Below are 27,596 nucleotides of genomic sequence, written 5' to 3' on the forward strand. Positions count from 1 at the left end.
CACTAATAGCTGTAATTTTAATGAGGATGTCACGACAACCAAAAAAAAATAATCATAGACTGAGAGTGTTCCACAAGCATTCACTTTATTCATTTTTACTTTAAATGCATAGCATACCAAAAAATAAACATATACTGTTTAATACACCAATTATGTGAAAAGATACACCAATACTGAAAGCACTGTAATGGAAGAATGGGGGGCATTTCCAAAATAATTTAAAATTAGAGACAGTCGTATTAGGACTGTGCTACCAGTGTACCATTGGTGAAGAAGTTGAACAAACACTTTGCTGTGTCAGCCTTTTAAAGATGGCTTACATCAAAATCACACACTCGTACAAAATATACTTTTTTTCCCCTAAGAAGAATTTTTGAATACACAATGACTTTCTCTACTTTTTGGAAACAACATAATACATATAAAAAAAAAAAAGCAAAACTTTGCTGATCAAATCAGGTTATTTCTCTGATGTAAAGTAGTTGCGACTAGAACAGATTAGTTCTCACTTGACATTTGATATACTGTCATGAAATTAATCACATACCAGTTAATAATTTCATACACCGTAACTTTGTTGAATACCAGTTTTTAATCTACCTAGAGAATTTCTAAAATTTTACCTGCACAACATGTTTGTTTATCAAAACAAACTTGCCAGTACTTTTAATTCAAAAAGCGTATTATTGTTTACACCGAAAGAAGATGGAAAAAGTGAATTATGGAGGAAAAAACATAGTAAATAACTTATAATTTAAGGACATGGTTGACTGCAATCAGAAAATATTTTTTTTTTAAATTAAAGATTTGGAGAAACAGATGGCTGTGGGACTAAGTTTAGTTTTATGTTTGAAACTTAAGGGGAGAAGCACAGTCAATGACATGATAAAAATTCCAGCAACAACACAAAAGCAATACTGTGCACCCCTGAGCATGCCTTTACCACTGGCAATATTTGCTGGTAATATATAGATATCTTCAGCAAAGTTTCTAAATCCTTGGCATATTGAATCATCTCAGGGTCATTCCAGGAGCTGGTTATGCTTTCAAATGTGTGTGTGGCCACTAAATCTTTCAGCTGGTAAATCACTGAATCCTGGGAGGAGATGGTCCTATCTACTAACAGGTGGTAGACTTCCAAATAGCTGGTCATCAAAGAATTTAGCAAACTGCAACCCATTTCTATTAAAAATGTGTTAACTGGCTTTTCACTCTGGGATGGTTCTTTGACAATGGCAAGGAGTTCCTCTGCAGTCGGCTTCTGGACATAATCTAAAGGGGTTTTTCCATTCTTGTCCATCTGCTCCAGCAGCACAGCTCCTTAAAAAAAAAAAAAAAAAAAAAATCAATAAATGGGTATTATTAAGAGCGGCAATTACATGTATGCAACTGAACAGCTGTTGTTCATATCTCCTAGGGGACCACTTATATACATTTTTAGCACTAACGTATGTTGACACAATTAACTAGTGGTAGGCTCACTGCCTAGTCAAGTCACATTAATGAACAATATTTGAGTAAATTATCTAATTGGGTTCAAGTTAAATGTGAGTGTCTGGAAATATCACAGGAAACACTGAGCTGTGCCAAAGAATTAAAGCGCTTTTCATGGTATAACAGAATTAGGTTACAGAGTGATGCCTTTGAATCTAAACTATATACTGGCCTTTGGAATGGTCTGAATTGAACACAGATCATCATTAAGAAAATTAAAAACATTTTTCTACCACTACTCATCAAAATATGGAAATGGAACATATCTTAGCAGTAAGTTTCACAATGCAGGAATACATTCTAGATATAAAAACATTATACAACTAGGTTCACATAAGCAAACCCAATCATGCATTTGTAACCAATCACTTTAGACATGCCAATCCACCTGAATAAGCACCTTTTCCACACAAAGTGACTATAAATGAAGTTCCTGGGTGAATCCCACATTATTGTGACAAATTCTATGCACTGCAACCCAGAACCAAAACGGCGGTGTAATCAATGCACAAATGTTGAGGTTTACAAAGTTAAATACATTAAATTGCGACCAAAAGTCAAAATGGGTATTATCTACTGTATATAAATTAACTTTAAGCTATATTTAAAATTTACATACTGTAAATTACTTTAAAAGTATTTTTGCAAATAACTTCAAAATTCTAGAACAGCACTGTGACACTTTCTCTTGTCCAGCATCCTGTGTTCAAATCCCTTTCCTGAACATTGATTATAGGACGTTCTCATGCATGCATGGGGTTTATTCTTATATCACCAAAGATCTGCTGGTTAGGTTAACGGAGACCAAATGAACCCTTTTGATGAGTTGGTATGGGTCTGAAAGTGGGCCATGCGATTGACTGTTTGCAGCAATGCACCCAGTTAACCCTAGTTAGGATTAAGTCGGAATGAGTATAAGAAGAAATAAGAATCAATAAAAGTTCTTTAAATATGTTGCACATTGTTGCATAACTGGTTGGAATTATTATTAAACATACAGAGTGAAAAATTATGCTGCTCATACCAATATTAAACAGCTTTTCTTGATGGGATAGTACTACATTTAATTAGCAATATTGATAATAACTCTTACAGCTCTGAGGAGGAATAAAATTAATGGGGGTATACTGATTGCTTGGTAACAGAGGGTTATTGCAGATGTTTGCATCTAAAATCAAAAAGCTGTAAAATATAAATGTATACATTTTGAAGTAGTGCAACTAAACATTAAAAATTATGTATCTGATATATGTATATTTATATACATTCATACATACATGTATGGTAGACATATTGGCATAGAGACTATGCTTATAAGGAAAGGAACCAACAAACAAGTTTTTTAACCAAATATAAAAGGAGGCAAAAGAGATTTTATAAACTAGCTTGAGTATCTGAGATGAAAAACATTTCAAATTCTGCATCAGGTACACCTGGTTCGTGAGTAAATTGACCGCTTAAGCAGTGACAGCATCTGTTGATAATACTACTTGTTGTAGGTATAAACAATTCTGTGTATGAAAGTTAGGGGAAATTGACAAGAATCAATGCATCTCTCAATGAGACATCACTCCACAGACACAAGAATGGACATTTCCATAACCCTACTGGGGGTTTCTAGATGCTCTAGGTGTATTAAGAATGGGATATCCACTTAATATCAAAGGGCCCAAAATTAATTTGTGAAGGAAGAAAGAAGATTCGCTTGAATGCACCTCATTTTTTGTTCACTCTAATTCTCCCAAAGCACATAATTAACAACATTTTGGCAAAAAACACGTGTTTGGAGATTGTGAGCATAGCCTACAACCTAATAAGTGACATGTAGACTATACATGTCGGTCTATACATACGGTTCACGAACGTCTCGGTACACGTACAACTCGGTTTACGACCAAAAAGTTCGCCAAACATTTGCCTCGGTTCACGACCACACACTTGGTATACGAACAAGCCAGTTTCCCTTTCGGTTTGTGCGTGCCGATGATTTCTGCAAGTGTTGCATTGTTCTTCGCTGTGAAGTCTTAGTGCTCTATTTCATTTTCCTTCCGGTTCGTACGCGTCGATTACTGTATTTAAGCACGTGTTTAGCCTCTCTGCTGAGAGAGAGAGAGCCTGCGCATGCGGAGAGGAGAGGGGGGTTTGCGTGCTGCTGAGAGAGAGCCTGCGCACAGCTGAGCAGGGAGCCTGGGTGTTTGTGTCAGTGTTATTCAATGTTTTTACATTGGTTTACTATTACACTGTGCATTCTATGGTGTAATTAACTATATTTGTGCTTAAAAATCTTTAAAAAAAAATATTTACTCACAGTTCATATGGTCTGGAACGGATTAATTGTATTTACATACAATCCAATGGGGAAAATTGCTTCGGTTCATGACCAAATCGGTTTACGACCAGAGGTTTGGAATGAATTATGGTCGTGAACCGAGGTTCCACTGTATATATATATTATGCTTTATCACATTTTATACATACCACAGAAACAATCTGAGAGTTTTGCTTAGACATTTTAATAATGTGTGATGTTTCTCAGCACTTACCTCCACTGGTTCCCAACTAATCTTGATTGTAATAGAAACATTGTTATATTCATTTACAAAAACGAGAGATTAAAAATGTTTCATGGCTATGACTGCAAACAACATGGGGTAAGTAACAGTTAAAAAAAATATACTATTTTTGAGAGGACTATTCTTTTAAATTATAATGACTCTACAATGGCCCCACAAACAAGTATGTGTGGTCCCCTGTTCAAGGTTGGTTTCTGCTTTGTGGACTGTGCACTAGACAAACCATTTAAAAAAAGGGTGAATGACTAGATGGAACAACTGGAGCTATGTTCATTACATGAGAGGATGAATGTGAAGCCTCTGCTCCTATATTGAGACCATATATGGTACAACAATAAAATGCCATTAACCTCCCTATCCTGTCTATTATCTTCCCAATTGAAATACAGGGCTCTAAAAGTTAAAATATTTACTGCTCCCAGCTGATTGGTCACATCATCATGCTCTCAAAGCAAGCAAAAACCATGTTTTTTCGTTTCTGAATTAATGGTGTAATGGGATAAGAGTGGAAAAAATGAAAACCTTTTTTTGGAAGAGCAGCAGGAGTTTCCTGCTTTATTAGGTAAAACCATGCAGAATTTTTAAATAGGCAAAATATCAGCAACCCCACTATGAAATTAAAGCCCCAAAGCATTTAGCCAATGATAGCCCTGTGGTTTGAAGAGACTACTAATGAAAGAGACAGACAGATTTCGATACAATGTGCTGAGAGTAACAGCCGACATTTAGTCATTTGACAGCTGTGAACAACAGTGGAGCTAAAAAAGGCATATTAGTATGCAAGACTTGTAAATAACTTATGACAAAACAAGGACCCCCTGATTTAGTATCTTGCCAGGGGGGAAAAAAATCAATAAGTTGCTGTTACCAAAAGAATCAGAAAACAAAGACAAGGAACAAAACATAAACATAGTCTGGCCTGAAAAATGTTGATTTCTCCTTATGCTTGTTGACAGGATAAGACTATACCCTATGAGTTCAAAAACATTTTGACATATGTTGCAAAGGCAGGATCATTGTAGAGGTGTAATAGTGTGGAATCTGTTTTAATGATAAACAATGGAACTCTTGATAAAAGTAAAGCAATTCCAGCAGGCCACATGATACTTAAACATCACTGCTGATTACATGGATCCCTTTACACCAGCATTATACCAATTACATTTGCATCATTAGAATGCATAAGACGAGGAATGCCCTGAAATTGTTCAAGGAACATGACAGCGAATTCACTCTAATGCAGTGGCTTCCATAGTCACTAGTCCTCAGTTTTGACATGATCTGCTGGGTTAAGAGAGAATAACAGTATTTGGAGCAGAGATCACCAGCTAATTTGTAAGACACACTGAACACCTCAGCTGACCATTTGATTGTGTGGCCAGTGTCATTAGAGATTTAATGAATTGCTAGTAAAACAAAAGTTTAATGTATACATTTAACAGTTCTTGAAACACAATTGTATACAGGTACTCCTCACTTTACGACTGAGTTCCGTTCCAACGACTACGTTGTTAAGCGAAATGGTCGATAAGCGAGGAGCTTGCGCCAGGAATATAGGATCGTTGTAAAATTATAAAATTATATAAAATTATGCAATACACTTCAAATGTATTCATAAAAAGACATGCATATGTACATATCATTTGTAAATGATGTTGATTTTTCGCCTTCATGTGCCTTCAAAGTCTCAAAGATACTGCGAGCCATAGCTTGAATAATTAAAAGGCTTATCAGTATATTATTTTGCATCTGGTTGTCAAACCAGATCGCCAATAATTTCTCCATCTCATTAATAAGACCTTTTCGCTGCCTAGTTATTATGGCTTTAAATCCTGTCGATGATTTCACCGCCTCTTTCACTCTAACTTTATCCTTTAAAATTGTCGAATGTGCCAATTTCAAGTCACATGCTATTTCATCCATCCATCCATCCTCTTCCACTTATCAGAGATCGAGTCGCGGGGGCAGCAGCTTGAGCAGAGATGCCCAGACTTCCCTCTCCCCGGTCACTTCTTCTAGCTCTTCCGGGAGAATCCCAAGGCGTTCCCAGGCCAGCCGAGAGACACAGTCCCTCCAGGGTGTCCTGGATCTTCCCCGGGGCCTCCTCCCGGTTAGATGTGCCCGGAACACCTCACCAGGGAGGCGTCCATGAGGCATCCTGATCAGATGCCCGAGCCACCTCATTGGACTCCTCTCGATATGGAGGAGCAGCAGCTCTACTCTGAGCCCCTCCCGGATGACTGAGCTTCTCACCCTATCTTTAAGGGAAAGCCCAGACACCATACGGAGGAAACTCATTTCAGCCGCTTGTATTCGCAATCTCGTTCTTTCGGTCACTACCAATGTTCCCTCTAAGCTGAGCGCGTGAGCAATCGCTCACACGAATTCAGAGCGTCGCTCATACTTCCCGCACGATCGCTCACTCCGACCGTCGGAGTTGGTGCTCCTAAATTTTTGGCTTAAACAAAATGTCGCTCATAAACAATGTTTTTTGCTCACTATATGCTACTCCTTAGAGGGAACATTGGTCACTACCCATAGCTCATGACCATAGGTGAAGGTAGGAATGTAGATCGACTGGTAAATTGAGAGATTTGCCTTGCGGCTCAGCTCCTTTTTCACGACAAACCGATGCAGAGCCCGCATCACTGCGGATGCCGCACCGATCCGCCTGTCGATCTCCTACTCTATTCTTCCCTCACGCGTGAACAAGATCCCAAGATACTTGAACTCCTCCACTTGGGGCAGGATCCCATTTTACCAGCTTCATAGTCTTGTATGATTTTTATTTTGTTTTCAAGGTCGATACCTTTCCTTCGTTTCTTAACAATTTCTCCAGATGATTTACAAATATGTAAAAAAAAAACAAACAAAAAAAAAAAAACACGAGGTTACACAGTGACTGCTTGTAGGAATGAAACTGACTGAAAAAGCGCATAGCAAGCCTATAGTACGCTCAGTGCGCATGTCACTATTCGCCACTGACCGACACTCAAGCAGGTCGAAACTCGATTGGTCGTAAGTGCGAGTGGTCGTTAAGCAAATAGGTCACAAAATAAGGAGTACCTGTATAGCATATGATTTAGCACATTTTAATTTGAACTTGAGTGAAATAGTCATGGGGTGTTTAAAGATCTATGCTTGATGGAAAAAAAAAAGTCACTTTACTGTATATAAAAGAAACTACCAATCAACAGTTAAACAGCAGCATGATTATTCCAAAACTACACAATATAGTGATGAAACCTTTTTATGGGAGCTACTGAGAGTTTTGTGTTACTGCCTTACAGCACTTAGACACCTGCTTTAAATGCAGGCTGGGATACCATGTACAGTATTTCAGTGTTTTTCTGAACAGTTTGAATCCCCTGAGAAGGAACTAGAAACAATCAAAACTTACTGTCAGATGAACTGGCCACATTGCAGTGTTCTTGCCCATGACAAGATCTTGATTTGTTTCTGCTGGGATAGGCAACAAATTTCTCATGGCCACAAATGGGGCAAGAAGCATGGAAAATTGATGGATAAATGGATCAACTGGATCAGTGAATCGGTGGATAAATTAGATCATACTTAATAACACCAGAGGACTAAGTTTGGTTTTAGTTATGCACTATATTTTTGCTATTAAAATTTATTTTTTGGTTGTTACACTATTTGAAAAGAATGGCCACCAGTGATTTTCTTTGGTATTTAAAGACGGAGAGTAATATACTGTATGATAACAAGCTTTTTCAAATTTGACTAGACTAGATTGTGCTTTATCACTCTCTAATCAATTACATGCATCGCATTTAAAGAACAATGACACACAAACACACAACAAATTATTCCTCATTGAGTTTCCTGTAGAATAGATCTATTCCTAATTTGACTGTTAATATATTCCAACTTGAAATATATATACTTTGGAAAAATGTTCATAGAGGACATAGCTGGACATATTTGGAAGTAAATACACACAGTACAAAAGAATGCTAATTGATTTTATTACACTCATTTATCAGGCCAGCACCACTATCAGTGTGTGTGTGTTTCTTCAAATCAGAACAAGTGAATTATTAAAAAAAAAAAAAAAATCACAGAACCACATGCAAATGAAACTTTTTTTTTCCCCAAGTATAAACCTCATGAAAAACTAAGTTCCATTTATCTGTATTCAGAAGTTATTTATTTTGAACCATGATCCATGCCAGTTAATAGTTAATTTTAAGTGGAACATCTTGTCTTATGGAATGTATGATGAAACCAAAGCCCCTGAAGTGAGAAAAAGAAACAGAAACAGCAAATGTAAACCCTACACTTCACACAAACCTGAAATCAGGAGCAGTAATCAAACCACAGTAAAATAATATTATACTATTGTACAATGCACACATAATAGACTTAAGTATGAAGATCAAAACTAAGCATTTGTGCATCTACCAATGTTGGGTCAGTCTTAATCTAATTCAGTGTCATGGGAGCCAGAACTGATCCTGAAAGTGCTGTTCGCAAAGCAGGGAACCAACTTGGGACTGAGTACAAAATTAAATAAAACCAAAAATTTCCTTGATTGTCTTTGAATAAATAATATTGTTTAGTTTTATTAACTAAATTGTGCTCTTCCTGATATACAAATCTGTAATGTCTTTGTTTTTGACATTGGTTCATTTGATTTTTTTCATTCACTTTTTTTTTTACTGTAAACAAATAAGCTTTAAGCTACCCATTATACATACTATATAGTATCTTTTATTACTGAACACTAAGATGGGTGAATGCAAATGCAAATAACTGTCAAAGATCACATACTACTCATGCAAATAAACTAAGCATTTTTGTAATAATTATCACCTTGAATAGCACTATATAGTGTATATACAGTCATGGCCGAAATTATCGGCACCCCTGGAATTTTCCCAGAAAATGCACCATTTCTTCCAGAAAATTATTGCAATTACAAATGTTTTTCTATATACATGCTTATTTCCTTTATGTGCATTGGAACAACACAAAAAAACAGAAAGAAAGCCAAATCTGACATCATGTCACACAGAACTCCAAAAATGGGCCGGACAAAATTGGCACCCTTTCAAAATTGTGGGTAAATCGTTTTATTTCAAGCATATGATGCTCGTTTGAACTAACCTGTGGCAAGAAACAGGTGCTGGCAATATAGCAAACACACCTGAAGTCAATTAAAATGGAGAAAAGTTGACTCAACCTTTCTGTTGTGTGCTCGGAGTGTGCCACACTAAGCATGGAGAACAGAAAGAAGAGCAGAGAATTGTCTGAGGACTTGAGAACAAAAATTGTGGAAAAATATCAACAATCTCAAGGCTACAAGTCCATCTCCAGAGATCTTCATGTTCCTTTGTCCACTGTGCGCAACATAAGCAAGAAGTTCACAACACATGGCACTGTAGCTAATCTCCCTGGACATAGACGGAAGAGAAAAATTGATAAAAGACTGCAACGAAGGATAGACCGAATGGTGGATAAACAACCCCAATCAACTTCAAAACATATTCAAGCTGTTCTGCAGACTCAGGGTGCAACAGTGTCAGCTCGAACTATCTGTCGACATCTGAACGAAATGAAATGCTATGGCAGGAGAGCCAGGAGGACCCCACTGCTGACACAGAAACATAAAAAAGCCAGACTGGAGTTTGCCAAAATGTACTTGAGGAAGCCAAAATCCTTCTGGGTAAACGTCTTGTGGACAGATGAGACCAAGGTAGAGCTTTTGGTAAAGCTCATCATTCTACTGTTTACAGAAAACGGAATGAGGCCTACGAAGAAAAGAACACAGTACCTAAAGTCAAACATGGTGGAGGTTCTAAGATGTTTTGGGGATGTTTTGCTGCTTCTGGCACTGGATGCCTTGACTGTGTGCAAGGCATCATGAAATCTGAAGACTACCAAAAGATATTGGGGCGCAATATAGGGCCCAGTGTCAGAAAGCTGGGTCTGCGTCAGAGGTCATGGGTCTTCCAGCAGGACAATGACCCCAACCATACCTCTAGAAGCACTCAGAAATGGTTAAAGACAAAGCGCTGGAGAGTTCTGAAGTGGCCAGCAATGAGTCTGGATCTAAATCCGATTGAACACTTTATGGAGAGATCTCAAAATTGCTGTTGGGAGAAGGTGCCCTTTAAATCTGAGAAACCTTGAGCAGTTTGCAAAAGAAGAGTGGTTGGAAATTCCAGTTCAGAGGTGTAACAAGCTTGTTGATAGTTATAGGAAGCGCTTGATTTCAGTTAATATTTGGTTGCACGCCCTTTGGAAGTAGTAAGTAGAGGGTGCCAATAACTTTGTCCAGCCCGGTTTTTGAGTTTTGTGTGAAATGATGTCCGATTTGGCTTTTTTTCCCACTGTTTTTTTGTGTTGTTCCAATGCACATAAAGGAAATAAACATGTGTATACCAAAACATTTGTAATTGCAACAATTTTCTGGAAGAAATGGTGCATTTTCAAGGAAAATTCCAGGGGTGCCGATAATTGCGGCCATGACTGTATAGTACATTAGATATACTGTGTTTATTATATATACACACATACATACTGTATATATATATATATATATATTATATATACAGTACTGTGCAAAAGTTTTAGGCAGGTGTGAAAAAATACTGTAAAAGAATGCTTTCAGAAATATAAATAATGATTGTTTATTGCTATCAATTTACAAAATGCAAAGTGAGCGAACAAAAGAAAAATCTAATCAAATCAATATTTGGTGTTACTACCTTTTGCCTTCAAACCAGCTTCAATTCTTATAGGTACACTTGCACAAAGTCAGGGATTTTGTAGGATTATAGTCAGGTGTATGATCAACCAATTATACCAAACAGGTGCTAATGCTCATCAATGTCACACACAGGTTGAAACACAGTCATTAACTGAAACAGAAACAGCTGTGTAGGAGGCTTAAAACTGGGTGAGGAACAGCCAAACTCTGCTACCAAGGTGAGGTTGTGGAAGACAAATTTCATATCATGGCAAGATTGAGCACAGCAACAAGACACACAGTAGTTATACTGCATCAGCAAGGTCTCTCCCAGACAAAGATTTCAAAGCAGACTGGGGTTTCAAGATGTGCTGTTCAAGCTCTTTTGAAGAAGCACAAAGAAACAGGCAACGTTGAGGATCATAGATGCAGTGGGTCGGCCAAGGAAACTTAGTGCAGCAGATGAAAGACACATCAAGCTTATTACCCTTCGAAATCGGAAGATGTCCAGCAGTGCCATCAGCTCAGAACTGGCAGAAACCAGTGGGACCCAGGTACACACATCTACTGTCCAGAGAAGTCTGGCCAGAAGTGGTCTTCATGGAAGAGTTGCAGCCAAAAAGCCATACTTCCGACGTGAAAACAAGGCCAAGCGACTCAAGTATGCATGAAAACATAGGAACTGGGGTGCAGAAAAATGGCAGCAGGTGCTCTGGACTGATGAGTCAAAATTTGAAATATTTGGCTGTAGCAGAAGGCAGTTTGTTTGTCGAAGGGCTGGAGAGCTGCAGGCAACAGTGAAGCATGGTGGAGGTTCCTTGAACGTTTGGGGCTGCATTTCTGCAAATGGAGTTTTAGATTTGGTCAGGATTAATGGTGTTCTCAATGTTGAGAAATACAGGCAGATACTTATCCATCACGCAATACCATCAGGGAGGCGTATGATTGGCCCCAAATTTATTCTGCAGCAGGACAACGACCCCAAACATACAGCCAAAGTCATTAAGAACTATCATCAGCATAAAGAAGAACAAGAAGTCCTGGAAGTGATGGTATGGCCCCCACAGAGCCCTGATCTCAACATCATCGAGTGTGTCTGGGATTACATGAAGAGACAGAAGGATGTGATGAAGCCTACATCCACAGAAGATCTGTGGTTAGTTCTCCAAGATGTTTGGAACAACCTACCAGCCGAGTTCCTTCAAAAACTGTGTGCAAGTGTACCTAGAAGAATTGATGCGGTTTTGAAGGCAAAGGGTGGTCACACCAAATATTGATTTGATTTCTCTTTTGTTCATTCACTGCATTTTGTTGATTGATGAAAATAAATGATTAACACTTCCATTTTTGAAAGCATTCTTTGTTTACAGCATTTTTTCACACCTGCCTAAACCTTTTGCACAGTACTGTGTGTGTGTGTGTGTATATATATATATATATATATATATATATATATATATATATATATATATATATATACTAGCCATGTGCGCACAACTACGCTGCGCGTGTTAAAGTTGTCTGTGAAGGGCTCCCTGTTTAAACGCGGCTGCCAGTCGTGAACTGGGCCCTTCGTCACACAGCATTATGATTTTATAGAAGGGAAGCAAAATTACAAAACAAAACCCTTGGACATTGATTCGATAGGAACGGCCTACTCGGAATCACTGTCCAAATAGTAATTATGTGGTGGTGGAGGAGCATTTCTGCTTCTCTCCGTTCACAGTCCGTCTCGTTTTCACGATGCTGTCATTTCCTCTCACGATCTCTTCTCAACCTTTCTCCAATCTCGCAGGTTGCTTTGTGGCAATCCAAAGAGTAAGGAAGAACCAATGCTTCTTTCTTGAACTCCAAACGCCGACTGATGGAAAATCATGGAAGTGTGTCCGACTTATATACTCTTGACTGCCGACTCCAAGAAGCGGGTGAACATTCGATTTGGACGAAGTGCTGCCAACGACGGTCGATAGAAACAGAAAAAAACAGTCTCGACAACGAAGCAGGTGTCAACACCAGATCTAAAACACAAAGAGTGGTAACGACAGTGTTTGTAAAGAAAAGTAATAACCAAGGTAGTGTCAGGGGAACATGAATTCGCGGACAAACAAAGATCAAGATCCAAATGAAGATTATATATAAAGATTAGTTAATTTAAAGCACAACAATTTGTTTAGTTTGAATGTCTGTGTTTTGAGGTGTGACTGCAGTACTACAGTCTTCAGTACTATAAGCCTGGAGGAGATTCTTAATGCAATGCCTATGTTTTAGCTGTCTCTCTACTGCCATCTAGTGCTGCTTCTTCTAATTCATTCGCGGATAAACAAAAATCAAGATCCAAATTAAGATTATATATATACAGTGGTGTGAAAAACTATTTGCCCCCTTCCTGATTTCTTATTCTTTTGCATGTTTGTCACACAAAATGTTTCTGATCATCAAACACATTTAACCATTAGTCAAATATAACACAAGTAAACACAAAATGCAGTTTGTAAATGGTGGTTTTTATTATTTAGGGAGAAAAAAAAATCCAAACCTACATGGCCCTGTGTGAAAAAGTAATTGCCCCCTGAACCTAATAACTGGTTGGGCCACCCTTAGCAGCAATAACTGCAATCAAGCGTTTGCGATAACTTGCAATGAGTCTTTTACAGCGCTCTGGAGGAATTTTGGCCCACTCATCTTTGCAAAATTGTTGTAATTCAGCTTTATTTGAGGGTTTTCTAGCATGAAGCGCCTTTTTAAGGTCATGCCATAGCATCTCAATTGGATTCAGGTCAGGACTTTGACTAGGCCACTCCAAAGTCTTCATTTTGTTTTTCTTCAGCCATTCAGAGGTGGATTTGCTGGTGTGTTTTGGGTCATTGTCCTGTTGCAGCACCCAAGATCGCTTCAGCTTGAGTTGATGAACAGATGGCCGGACATTCTCCTTCAGGATTTTTTGGTAGACAGTAGAATTCATGGTTCCATCTATCACAGCAAGCCTTCCAGGTCCTGAAGCAGCAAAACAACCCCAGACCATCACACTACCACCACCATATTTTACTGTTGGTATGATGTTCTTTTTCTGAAATGCTGTGTTCCTTTTACGCCAGATGTAACGGGACATTTGCCTTCCAAAAAGTTCAACTTTTGACTCATCAGTCCACAAGGTATTTTCCCAAAAGTCTTGGCAATCATTGAGATGTTTCTTAGCAAAATTGAGACGAGCCCTGATGTTCTTTTTGCTTAACAGTGGTTTGCGTCTTGGAAATCTGCCATGCAGGCCGTTTTTGCCCAGTCTCTTTCTTATGGTGGAGTCGTGAACACTGACCTTAATTGAGGCAAGTGAGGCCTGCAGTTCTTTAGACGTTGTCCTGGGGTCTTTTGTGACCTCTCGGATGAGTCGTCTCTGCGCTCTTGGGGTAATTTTGGTCGGCCGGCCACTCCTGGGAAGGTTCACCACTGTTCCATGTTTTTGCCATTTGTGGATAATGGCTCTCACTGTGGTTCGCTGGAGTCCCAAAGCTTTAGAAATGGCTTTATAACCTTTACCAGACTGATAGATCTCAATTACTTCTGTTCTCATTTGTTCCTGAATTTCTTTGGATCTTGGCATGATGTCTAGCTTTTGAGGTGCTTTTGGTCTACTTCTCTGTGTCAGGCAGCTCCTATTTAAGTGATTTCTTGATTGAAACAGGTGTGGCAGTAATCAGGCCTGGGGATGGCTACGGAAATTGAACTCAGGTGTGATACACCACAGTTAGGTTATTTTTTAACAAGGGGGCAATTACTTTTTCACACAGGGCCATGCAGGTTTGGATTTTTTTTCTCCCTAAATAATAAACACCATCATTTAAAAACTGCATTTTGTGTTTACTTGTGTTATATTTGACTAATGGTTAAATGTGTTTGATGATCAGAAACATTTTGTGTGACAAACATGCAAAAGAATAAGAAATCAGGAAGGGGGCAAATAGTTTTTCACACCACTGTATATATATATATATATATATATATATATATATATATATATATATTAGATATATATAATTCATGTGCATTTTGTAATATCTCCTACTACGCTTTTTTGGCTGCTCATCTGTCTCATCTTCTCTGCTACTATCAGATAAGTATTGCTCTCTACTATGATACAATACTCTCGTGACAAACTCCTTCATATTAAACAGTTTGTCGCAAATGGTCAGACTAGAATGTCCTAAAAGACAATGGTATTGTGCTGCGCCCAAAATATTTAAATCACGTGTTAGGTCGCTGCCACAGCCGGGCTGCGAATTAAAAGTTCACCGGCAGCATTTGCTCAGGAATATGCCACCCTACTCACGGCTTTGGAAATAGGAGTGTCAATGTGCCAAATCTGCAATATGTTAAAATAAACTCTGGTCATGGATCTGCGCACAACGAACCCACATCAGCTAATATTGCACTGTTTAATTCAAGATCTCTTAATGGCAAAGCACTGGTGCTATCAGAATTCATTACAGACTAACCTTGACTTGCTATACTTAACAGAAACTTGGCAAAAACCAAATGATTTTACATCTGTCACGGAGGAGAACCCCAACCCCCCTCAACCCCCACAAACTGCCGAGAAGTCTCAGTAATTGCAATATCAAACTTAAACATCAAAAGAATCCCCATTGACAGTCCATTGTCTTTTGAGTGTCTGGCTTTTAAGCCAATAACAAAATGTGGTCCTGCTTATTGTTGTCTATTGTCCCCCGAAATACAATGCGTCTTTTTTATCTGATCTGACTGAATTAACCCACTTAAGTTAACTTTCCCAGAGAGTCATTCTTCTTGGCGATTTCAACATCCATATTGACATTATTACATGTAAACTGAGAAATGAATTCCTATCCTTACTGGACTGTTTTGACTTGGTGCAGCATGTTGATTTTCCCACCGACTCTGGTGGTCATATACTGGACCTGATCTACACATCTGGATTATCTGTCGGCAACACTTACAGCAGTAATTTGGGACTCTCTGACCATAAAGCAATCCTTTTCACTGTCTCATTACCTCTCCCTACTCTTATCTGTAAATGTCAAATTTCTTTCTGAAACCTTAAAAATATCTGTCCCTCTTTCTTGCTGGATCCATTTCTGATCTTTTTCTGTCTTCACCTGTTCCATCAACACTAGACAGTCTTGTTGACCACTGTAACTCAGCCCTGCATTCAGCATTCGATAAAACAGCTCCTTTAAAACATAAAGGAGGTTTCCTTTAACCGTTCAGCTCCATGGTATATTTCAGAGCTACGATCTATGAAAGCAACTAGCGGACGCCTTGAGAAAATGTCACGGTAGACTGGCCTCACTGTTCACATCCAGGCTTTCTGACCATCAAAGGGCTTACAGGGGTGCACTAACTGCAGCCAAGAACACACATTATGGCAGAATAATAGAAAGTGGCCAAGAAAACCCAAGGGTTTTGTTCTCTGTAATTAATAAATTACTTCAACCTGTATCTAGCCCAATAACCTCCTCTACTGAAGTCTGTGAAAAATTCCTCCATTTTTTCCACAATAAAATTAAAGATCTAAATAATTCAACTAACATAAATCCATCATCCATTTATATCCTTCACTGTCTTCCCACTCCATCCAGCTCCTTCTCTATATTTTCACCAGTCACATCGGCATTTGTTAATGACCTGCTTTGTAAGATGAGGCCAACTACTTGTGTACTGGACCTCATCCCCACCACACTTCTTAAATCCTGCCTTCATGCCATGATTCCGACTGTTACGACAATCAATACATCCCTCGACACTGGGCTTGTGCCAGCCACTTTTAAAATCGCTTCTGTAACCCCCACGTTAAAAAAGTCAGGTCTTGATGGTGACAGTCTTAATTTTCGTACTATTTCCCACTTACCTTTTCTGTCAAAAGCTCTTGAGCGTGTTGTCCCAGCTCACCAATTACTTAACCTCTAATAATTTGATGGAACCCTTTCAGTCTGGTTTCAGGGCACAGCACAGCTGTGAAACTGCTCTTCTTCGGGTTACCAATGATTTGCTTATGGCAGCAGACTCTGGACAAACCAGCACATTAATTCCGTTAGACCTCAGTGCAGCATTTGACACTGTCAGACATGACATTCTACTGTCCAGAATGGAGAACATGCTGGGTATCTCTGGCACTGCCCTCCAGTGGTTCAAGTCCTATCTGACTGATAGGGAAGAGTCTGTTAGTCTTAGCAACAGCAGATCCAGCTCAGTGCCAGTCACACAATGAGTTTCTCAGGGCTCTGTCCTTGGCCCTCTTCTCTTCCCCTTGGCCATATTATTCGTAGCTATGGACTGGGTTATCATTTTTATGCAGATGACACAACTCTATTTCAATGTCAAAAGTGCAACTGAATCAGAGTTTTCTCAGCTCACAACTTGCCTCAGTGAAATTAAAACCTGGATGGAGCAGAACTCTTTAAAATTAAATTGCAACAAAACTGAACTCCTGCAAATTGGCACTAAAGCGCTACTTAAGAAAATGAGCTCCTTTCCAGTCACTCTTGACGGTGATCTCATCAGACCTTCTTATGATGCAAGGAATCTTGGTGTCATTTTTGATTCCTCCCTTTCTTATTCCGCCCACATAAACCACATTAAGAAATTTTCTTATTTTCACCTCCATAACATATCCTGTGTTCGCTCATTCCTCTCCTTTTCTAATGCTGAGAAACTTGTCCATGCTTTTATCACATCCCGCCATCGATTATTGTAACTCGCTGCTGGAAGGTGCCCGTTCTAATCTTATATCACAACTTCAGTTGATTCAAAACTCTGCTGCAAGATTCCTTACTCGAACCAGCAACAGTGAGCACATCACACCCATCCTGCTTTGCCTTCATTGGCTCCCTGTGTCTTAAAGGATTGAATATAAAATTCTATTAATAACCTACAAAGCTTTAAATGCCCTTGCACCGGACTACATCAGTGACCTTCTAAATCACTATGCTCCTGTTTGCCTACTAAGGTCCTCTGATTTTGGTAATCTTGTTATGCCTCACACTAACCTGCACTCTATGGGTGACAAGGCCGTCAGATCCGTAGCACCCTGACTTTGGAATGACATCCTGAAATTAATTAGATCAGCTGACTCCATTCATTCTTTTAAAAAACAACTTAAAACTCATCTATTTAGGAAGACTTTTAACTTAACATTATGCCCTTTCTTTCAGTTTACCTCTCTGTCCAGGTGCTCAGGATAATTTGTGTGTCTGTTATATCACAAATTAGGTTATTTGCTAGATTTTTCTTTTAGTATTGAATTTAGTATTTTACTCTGGTTTATTGTTCTTTATTCTATTTAATGCTTTGTTATCTGTTTCATTGTTCTATTCAGGAAAATATTTGTATCCAATGTTACTTATACCCTGCTGTTTTTTTTTCCTAAGACTCTGATGCGCCTTGAGCATGGGAAAGGCGCTATATAAATAAAATGTATTATTATTAAAATGATAGAAAGATTCTTGTAAAATTCGGACAAAATTAAGGATATGCTCAACTCTGGTTTGTCTTAGAAAAGTTAACGATTCTCTTCTTCAGATGATTATTTTATTACTTTGCAAAATAAATGTCAATGTTAAGCCCTTGACATTTATTCAATTAAAGTGTATCATGTGCTCAAAATCCATTCCTTAGATTGAAAAAAGTAGGAACTCCCTGGAACTTGCAAATTGGCTCAAGTAACTTGCAAGTGTATAGAATATTTGACCTATAGTAGTCCACCAGAGTAAAAAGATTCAATAGGCAATGGCAAAAAGTGACAAAATCTATGACTGCAACAATTACAGAAGGAAAAATGTTTATTACAGTCAGTTTTAAATTGTCTGAGTGCAGACATACTCAATGACTGGGCTTCCACAGTAGGCACTTTTGTGTGGGAAGAGCAAAGGGCATTTCAATGACCTATAGGGGGCAGAGAAGAGGAAGGGCTAGTCGAAAAAAGTGGAAGGAGCATTAGATGCACAAAATGAGAAGAAATGTCTCAGAGGTGACAGAAAGCTATTGAGTGTGAGAAGAAGAATTTGCTTGACTGCAATAACAGCACAGCGAGAGGAGAACAGCACAGCAAATGGCAGCAGCACATATGAGTGCAAAAGAGATTGAGGGAAGGAGTGGAGTGCTTCAGGGTCATGACACTAAAATGGGAGACAGACTGTATAGGGAAGTCACTCAGGTTGGGAAGCGACTAATAAGAAAAAGGTGTCCCTCGTGGCCTTAACAATGAGAGGGTGGGAATGAGTGTGGATGCTGAGCAATAGTAGTGGGGCTACTAGTTCAGGAATGCTCAGTGCTGCATAAAACTTCTTTCATGGCCAAAACAATGAGTGTACTGGCCTAGCATGTGAATAAAGATTCACCAGTGATTTCAACCTACAGCACATGTAACTGTGTTGTTCCTCCCCATTCACTGTTGTTCTTCCCTTTTTGTTAAAGCGACTCAGTAAAACTGGTCTGCAACTCACCAATGAAAAATGTTTTGTCTTAAATTGTAAGGGTGGGCTTTTAGGTATGCGAGAGCTGACAACAAATGTAAACTCAGCTAGAAGTACAGTACATGCATTGCAGCCACAAGCAAGAAGAAAAATAGGTGTGTTGGATTGTGAAAAAAGAATATAGGATTATCTGTCTGATGTCTTGTGTTTGTTATGCCACAACAACATGGAATAGGGTGGGCAGAGACCTTTGTGATTCAGAGTACTATAATATGACATCCTGAAGACAACAAGATCTAGCAACTATAGTTGCTACGTATGATATGCTTTCTGTCTAAGTCACATAATTTGTTGCCAGCCTAACATTTCTGAATAAGAGTTAAATCACTCTGGCACACACATGAACAGTCCCCAACGAAGTGCTGCCTTAATTTTGGGATGAAAAGCAATTCCGGACTATAAACATTGAACAAAAAACATTTTTGGAAGGACAGTGGGGTATACTGGTACAGATCAATAAAAGAATGTTTTTATTGAAATACAGATGGCTTAAAAAAAGAGACTGAACCTTTTCCTATTGTGGAAATGAGATAAAATTACTTAAGTATGGTATTTAGTTTTCCTTTGGTTTTTAGTTCACTTTTTATTTCAAAAGAAGGCACTTACACAATATTTGGCTTACAAAATCTGTCACATTATAATAATAAAATATAATTGTCAATCGTCTGTTTTACCTTGTCACACACGTATGCATGGGAGGCAGCTAGAGGGCTTAAATAATAGTAATACCATGCCAGACAAGGGGGGTAGAGAGCTGTACTAACTTACTTTCTTTCTCTCTCTGTCCTCTACAGACTATCTTCGGGAAATACCACTAGGTGCAGGTGCATTTGATGATGTCACTTCTGGTACCAATGTCACTGATGAAGTCACTTCCGGACAAGGCAACATTACCTTCGGGTCCAGCACTCCGGATGACGTCACTTCTGGTCCCCAACGACATCACTTCTAGATCCGGTCCAGATGATGTCATTTCCTGTCTTGACCTTTAAAACAGCCATTTTACTCAACCTACCCCTGTATATCAGGTCTGTTTTGGACATTGGATATTTTTTCCATGAGTTGTGCATAGTACATTTTGCAGACAGGGATATTATATGGATGGCTGCCCCAAAACTTTGATGTTTCCTGTGTCTTATTGTGCCAGCCTATATTCTAAGAGATAAAAATAATTACAATCCATTTATAAAATTTGATTTGAGAGTATCATAGAGTTTAGCATGCTCCCCTCACAGATTGTTTCCTTAGTTCAAATATTAGACATTGTAATTGTGCATGTGGAGATGGCATGTTCTCCTTGTTTGTGTGGGATTTCCTCACATACCACTACAGACATTCATGCTAGGTGAACTGGCAATTCTAAAATGGCCCTGTGAGAGCATGGGGCCTCTCCAGGAATGATTCCTGAACTGTGCCCGGTGCTACTAGGATGGACTCCACCTCCCCATGATCCTGAATGGAACTAAACAAGTTTGACAATAATAGATTATAGTATGATTTGAAATGTCAGTATTTTCTCAATAATTCTGATAGTCTGTCACCATGTGGTGATACCTGCTAATATTCACACATCACCAGGTTTTAGTGTATAGCAAACACATATATGAAAATGCAATCAAAAATGCAAAGTAGTCACCAAATCAGCAAATAATAAAATCTGTTTAAATAGCACACAAAATGTATGTAGTAAAAGTACAAAAGTACATTTAGAGGTTTACCTCTAAAAAAAACTAAGAATAAAATCAAAAGTATTAATCAATGCAGCAGAAAATCTTTGTACATTGGTATGACTAGTTGTTTACTAATGACAGGGGATTGCTGTTAAATATCAAAGAGCTCAAGAATAAATGTTGCAAATGACTTGATAGGCAAAGTTTTCCAATGCAAAAGAGGCCAGCATCCAAATCAAAAGCATCAAGCCTAAACTCTTCAATGAGCAGCTGATGCTGTCCCTACCGCGGCAGTGTCAAACAGTTTGACAAGCTGAAACCCAGAATGTGACAAAGGCAGAAATGAGTCTGTGTGCAGCCTGTACAGTTGCCAGCAGACCTTGATGAATGCAGGCGCTGGTAGATCTCCTCCCCTAGGACAATAGAATCAGCCACTGACTATTCTTCACAATGGCCCGTAAAATACACATCTGTCAGTGCACTGCCATTTCCCTTTGAGAAGCTGGGCTTGATATGATATTGGCTCTCACATCACTGAGACCGATTGAAGTAAGTCCAGGTATTGGCGTGATGTGTCAGATATACTGCTCTGTAGATAAATAAAACACCTGGGGGATTAAATGTGAACCTAGTAATTATACAGTGCCGGAGCTCTTGCCGAATGAGCACATGAATTTATGCCACTTACACAGCTGAAATGCAGCAAAACTGAACTAACCTTTAGGTGGCAGGAGAAGACTGCAAATAAAATGCATTAGAAAGCCAGTTTTTTATTAAAACCTTCTCAAATACAGTAAATGAATTTTAGATACTGAGTAATAGAAAACAAGAAACCAAAACATAAAATATATATTATATATGCTAAGGATATCAAAAGGTTGACAGATTGTTTCAAGTAGCATGCCGAGGTGTAAAATAACTTGTTTGCAGGGGCATCTTAATGAAGATAATTACATAACAGTTTGAAATTGGCAAAGTCTTACACTTTAATTTCATGTACAGTATATATGCAAATGCATCAGAAATTGGGATGTCAGCCTTAAACATATGCCAACATTTTCTTTCCTGGCAGTACAAAGTGAAAGGCAAATTAATTTAAGATTCCACTCACTAGTCAGACTGCTTCAGCACTTTTTAAGAGTTAGGTACTTACAAGGACAAGCTTTAGCCTTTTGGATATTAAGCATTATCTGCCAAAACTCCCAAACAGATATGAGTATGCATGAATACAAAGCATAATTCTTCAGAAAATTATATAATGGAGTGTTTAATAGGTCTGGTGCGGGCTTATCTATGAAATGCATTAAAACACGAGCATTCAGTTAAATGGAAAATTATTTTTAAGATGCAAAACATGATGCAATTTGAACCTCTAACACAGTTTCTAAATATAGATGGAGATCAGCAAGAAAAAAAGATGTCTGACTGAAGCAAATAAAAAAAAAAAAAAAAAAAAAAAGGATTTTATACAAAAAACTAAATTAAATTTTTTAAATCCTCCAAGTTATGCTACCACTTATTTACTCTAAAACAAAAAATCATGTCACATACAACTACACATTGTTTAAATGTTTTCATTTGGAAACTGTTAATTTTACAAATTTTAATATACACTCATTATTACAAAAGCAGCATTTAACTGAGTAATGGAATTGGCCTTGTTGACTTTTCTGAATGATGCAACTATACTACTGGATGAACCAGCCACTTAATTAACCTATAATGTTTCTTGTGATACATTTACTAATAATCCAGAAGGAGTAAAACCGTATCATAAATTAATCCTGATTTGTAATTAGTACATCTTTATGAATATTTTCAATGCTATTTTATAATACTACATTTAATGAACACTAAGACACAACCTAGGCATAACTAAGGTTAAAAATATTACCCTTTAGTCTCCATTAGACAGTGTTCTCCTGTTAAAGCTATACAAGTCTCCAGTAAACCTTTGTAAAAATCATACATTCCAGGTTTATGCTACATACAGGACAATCAAGAAAGACCCAAAATCATGGTGTCTACAAAACATTAGTTACCTGGGTCATAAAGGACCCATTGTAAACTTAATCTCCAGTTGAATATCTTCAGAATGAAAAAATTTCATTCACATACTGTAAAGGAATACTGGAGCCTTAAAAACAAATAATTTAATTAGATTTAATGAAAACATTCTACACTTGTTAAGCTTTCCTTGTTTAGTGGTATGGTATAAATAGTGTAGATATTATGATGTACCAGCAAGTAAACCATAAGAATGAATAAATAAATTAATTTTCATTTATGTAGTAACCTTGTCTCTTAAAATACATTAGAGCAGTGGTTCCTAACCTTTCTCTCCTGTACGTACCCCTCGATTAGGATTTTCATTTATGAGTACCCTGTCTCTTCATTATACCCCTACCCATCCCTCAAAAAAGTTTTTTAATTTTCTTAGGTTAGCTAAATAATCAAAAACGACTCAAATTAACCTAATTACATTTATAGGGCTTTTATTTTTGATTTTACATTTTACAATTTATTTCAATTTTTTTTATAATAGCAGCCTAACATAAGATCAAAACAAATAAAAACAGCATTAAAATTATTTTTACCCACATTAACTTATGATGCAACTACATAACAATTATTCATTTTGATATACAAGTCTTCCAACGTGGCTCTTAATTTTAATGCGATCCTTGAGCTTGTTTCATGGATCCTAGTTTTTTTTTTTTTAAATCAGGTTCAAGCGAAGACAGATAGAACCTCAAATCAGGAGCTGCGTCAAGCTCATTGTGATATTTATTCTTAATATATGTATAAGACGAGAATGCACTTTTGACAAGCTCTGCGTTCGTGAAAGGTGATAAATATTTTATTGCTTTATCACCGAGTTCTTGGTACTCTTCTTTCACATTGTAAAAAAGAATCAGTTGAAAGTTCAATCAATTTTTTTTTTTCAGAAACTTATAGTTTTAAGGCTTGTTGAAAAAACAATTTGTTGAATGGATTTACCATTTATCTTCATTATTTCGCTTCAGAAATTTCGCTTAAGTCCTTTTAAGTGAGCTATTATACTACTTTTTACTACTTTTGACAATTTCAGCTCGTTCTCAGATAAGAAACTGAAGTGCCTCAATAACTTTACACTGGTCTTTTTTGATACATGATTCCCAAAAATCCAATTTCTTGATCATAGACTCGACTTTGTTATTTGTCTTTTTTTTTGGCGTTTTTCGCCATTACCAATATTATTTTCGCGTACCCTCAACTGGTCCGCCGCGTACCCCTACACAGGTTGGGAACTACTGCATCAGAGGATTTATAAAGGACAAATGTTCTACTGTATTCATTGAGAATACACTGTAATAATAATCACATTAAAAGTAATGCTATATAAAACAGCATGCTGACTTTAGCATATGGAAAAAGCAGAAAATACTTTTTAAAGGTCCAGCTAAATACTGAAACAATAATCTGACACAAATGTGCCTATTTGGTGGAGATAATATCACAAACAATGAAACCGACAAAGAAGTAGACTGCCATTATTATACATTACTAGCTTTGTTACCTGTTTTCATCCAAGAAATTTTCTAAGACAAATTGGGCATCGGTTATAGTGTTGTAAATCAGATTTATCACAATTACTATGTAACTGAGTGATTTCGGTGTTTGATATATATAAACATATTATACATATTTTTACTGGGGGTTAACATTATTAATTCACTGGAACTCCATACTCTTTAATATGCTACATACAACTGCCCAAGAGTAAAACATTTCTGACATAGATCAATTTTTGTTTTTCCTAGTCTGACCCTTGGCTTTTGAATTAGGTCACTGGAAAAATAAAATTTTACAGGAAACTATACTATTTTAAATTCAAAAATGTACTTCGTAAGAATGGAAATTTGGAGTAAAAATATAATTTCCTAATGTAGCACATCCTGTACAGAAGAAAACTTTAATCAGAATTAAATGTAATGTTTTGATCTGTAATCTTGTACAGTCACAAAGTTTTGGAGGGTTTAGAACAAAACTAATATAAACTGAATTGTGGTTTACGTTAACCTATTACATACAACATTGAATTTGACTGGCAGAATATGAACGTGAGACATACAATGAATTGAAACAGGTGACAAGAAATAAACTGTTCAATTTTCCAGTGTTTTAAGTGGAACCAAACTACTTGCGCTACTCTGTTTCGGTGTCATCTTGCTGTTTTTTGCCTTTCACTACTACTAAAACATGATAACATGTTATATACAGGACAACATGGTTGGAGCACAGCAAGATATCGCAGTCTGACTTCCATGGGGGCAATCTAGGTCTCCACAATATTGCATGCATTTCACCACCAAGCCTTGTCGTCTTTCACCCCATTGTTCAAAGTGTATGTACTATATACAAGTGGGATCAATAATCCACAAGGGACATTTCAATTAATTATTAAGATTTCCAAAGCTGACAAAGAATATACATATTCACTTAATCACACAAATAGACACACACTAATATAAAAATTATTCACTACAAACAGAATTTAATGTTTTCAATACTGATTTAAAAAAAAAAAAAAAAAAGCAAATAATTTTCACTTATGCTATGACCAATGGAAAAAAAGCTCACCAGATTTTAGCTAAACAAATCATGCCAGCTACTTGGTATCTCACGGGAATTTCTAGTGTGATTCAGCTTGCCATGCTGATGGCACAAATTGCAAAGATCTTTTTCTGTTTCAGTGTTTGTGCGGCCTTTTCACCAGATAAAGGAACCCGGACCCCAAATAATACAAATGCGCTCAAAAAAAAAAACACTGAAAAACAAGGTTATCTGTAAAATTGAGGGCACAACAATATTGCAGAGACTTTTATGAATATGGACAACACCTTTTCTGAAAGTTTTGCCAGCATATCATAGACATGAAAGGTTGCTTGCAATGACCACATCAAATCTAAAACCTATCTCAAGGACAAGGAGAAATTAAGATCAATGAGTGTTCCTCTTCAGCTAACAATAGAGGAAACAACAAAATTGCCAGATGCCAAGATGCCAGTTTGTGAAGGGTTTGGGGTCATGTGCATGGAGTCATACATACTGCTGAAAAAAATGATGAAAATGCATCTTACCTTTATTAAGCATTGTAAATATAGATGCACTGACAGAAAATGACAGCAGTTTTCGTCAAACTCATTTGCCCCATGTCTTTGAACATCATATGGATTCTGTTCTTCGAAAGATTCATGGTAAGAAAATTTATGTTGTAGTTAATGTTACTGTCCTACTGCACTCTCAGCATGCAACATCATGGACGATCTGGGCTCCTACCTGATGAATGGAATTGCAAAAAACAATGGCTTTGGTGCCAAAACTGAGGAGCTGTTGAATCAGATGGGCATGCGAAAGAAGTGCTTGACCACCCAGATGATGCATTCCACCTGGCCTTTGCCAAGTTTTCAAAACACTGGGATGTCCATCCTGCAAAGGAGGTATTATAAGCTGGTCAGAGTGGAGTGTTTGATCCCAGGCAGGCCCCTGCTATGGAAAAACAAATTGAAGGATACACAAAACAAACTTCTGATGAACCCATCAGCAGAGCTAAGTGAAGAGTGCACAGTCTGTGCTTCAAAAGAGGGTCTCTCTTCTTCTGCTGAGCTGGATGATTACTGGAAGTGTGCAAAACAGTATTTTCTAAGGGTGACAGAAATAGCATTGTTCTATATATGGTGGGGTGTATGAGCATAAAGGTGTAACGTGCATTGTAAATGCAGATTTTGCATAATTTGACTCAATCTGTTTTAATGCACACCTAGCATTCCACAGAAATAGCACACAATGATGTACGGAGACCTAGGAAGTGGCAAAAAAGTAGGGAAGGGGCAATGTGTAGGGCAGAATTTTTAACATTACAGTACATCACAATATCTCATACTCTGCTCTGTGCTTGTATTTTTTTAAGATAGTTTTTGGACAAAAATTAAGGGTTCTTAAAATATTCACAAGCATAAATCATTAATTCTATATTTATTGGTAAATAAGGTTTTTAGAAAGGGTACAATGTCATAAGAATTCAGCTATGCCTACCTTTTTGCAAACATGAAACAAATCAATTCGCTACAATCTAACTGAGAAGAGGACAACAGGGTAGCAAAATAGAGTATGAAGTTTTCACTTTCTCAAACGCATACAGTTCAACTGACTGAGACTATTTTTTGAGCAGCTCTTGTAGTATTTGGACACCTGTTCGAGATTTGGCCATCTTGTTCTACCCTGATCATTGCAACATCTGTGGTATATTAAGCTTTTTAAATGTACTAACAACACAAACACTGTTTTAAACATAGTTTCACATCATTCAATATCCATTACATTCTTGCACATTGCTATAACAGAAGTTATTAAATACATATACAATCTCAAATCTGCTTAACCCAATTTGGGCTAGCAGCATATAGGCGAGAGGCACTCAGTGTAAGTCAGATAATAGCCCTAAACAGCAAAAGCCTTTATCTAAAAGGTGTTTTCACACTAATCCACACATTTGTTTCAATCTCTAATTAGTTTGATTGCATTTCAAACATCAAACTTTCAAGCTAAACATAAGTAACAATAACTGCCCCATGTTAGTGTTGAAGACTTTGTTTAC

The 27,596-nt window shown here is 37.5% G+C and overlaps 1 protein-coding gene across 1 annotated transcript in view; it reads right to left on the reverse strand.

Annotated features, from left to right (window-relative positions):
- Window positions 1–254: 254 nt before the first annotated feature.
- slf1 (SMC5-SMC6 complex localization factor 1) overlaps window positions 255–27,596 on the reverse strand; it is a 136,469-nt gene continuing 109,127 nt past the window's right edge. The window contains exon 18 of the mRNA XM_028804757.2: window positions 255–1,320. Coding sequence (XP_028660590.2) covers window positions 875–1,320 — 446 coding nt within the window. The 3' untranslated portion in view covers window positions 255–874. The remainder of the gene's footprint in view (window positions 1,321–27,596) is intronic.

This window comes from Erpetoichthys calabaricus, chromosome 7 (assembly GCF_900747795.2).
Source record: "Erpetoichthys calabaricus chromosome 7, fErpCal1.3, whole genome shotgun sequence".
NCBI lineage: Eukaryota > Metazoa > Chordata > Cladistia > Polypteriformes > Polypteridae > Erpetoichthys > Erpetoichthys calabaricus.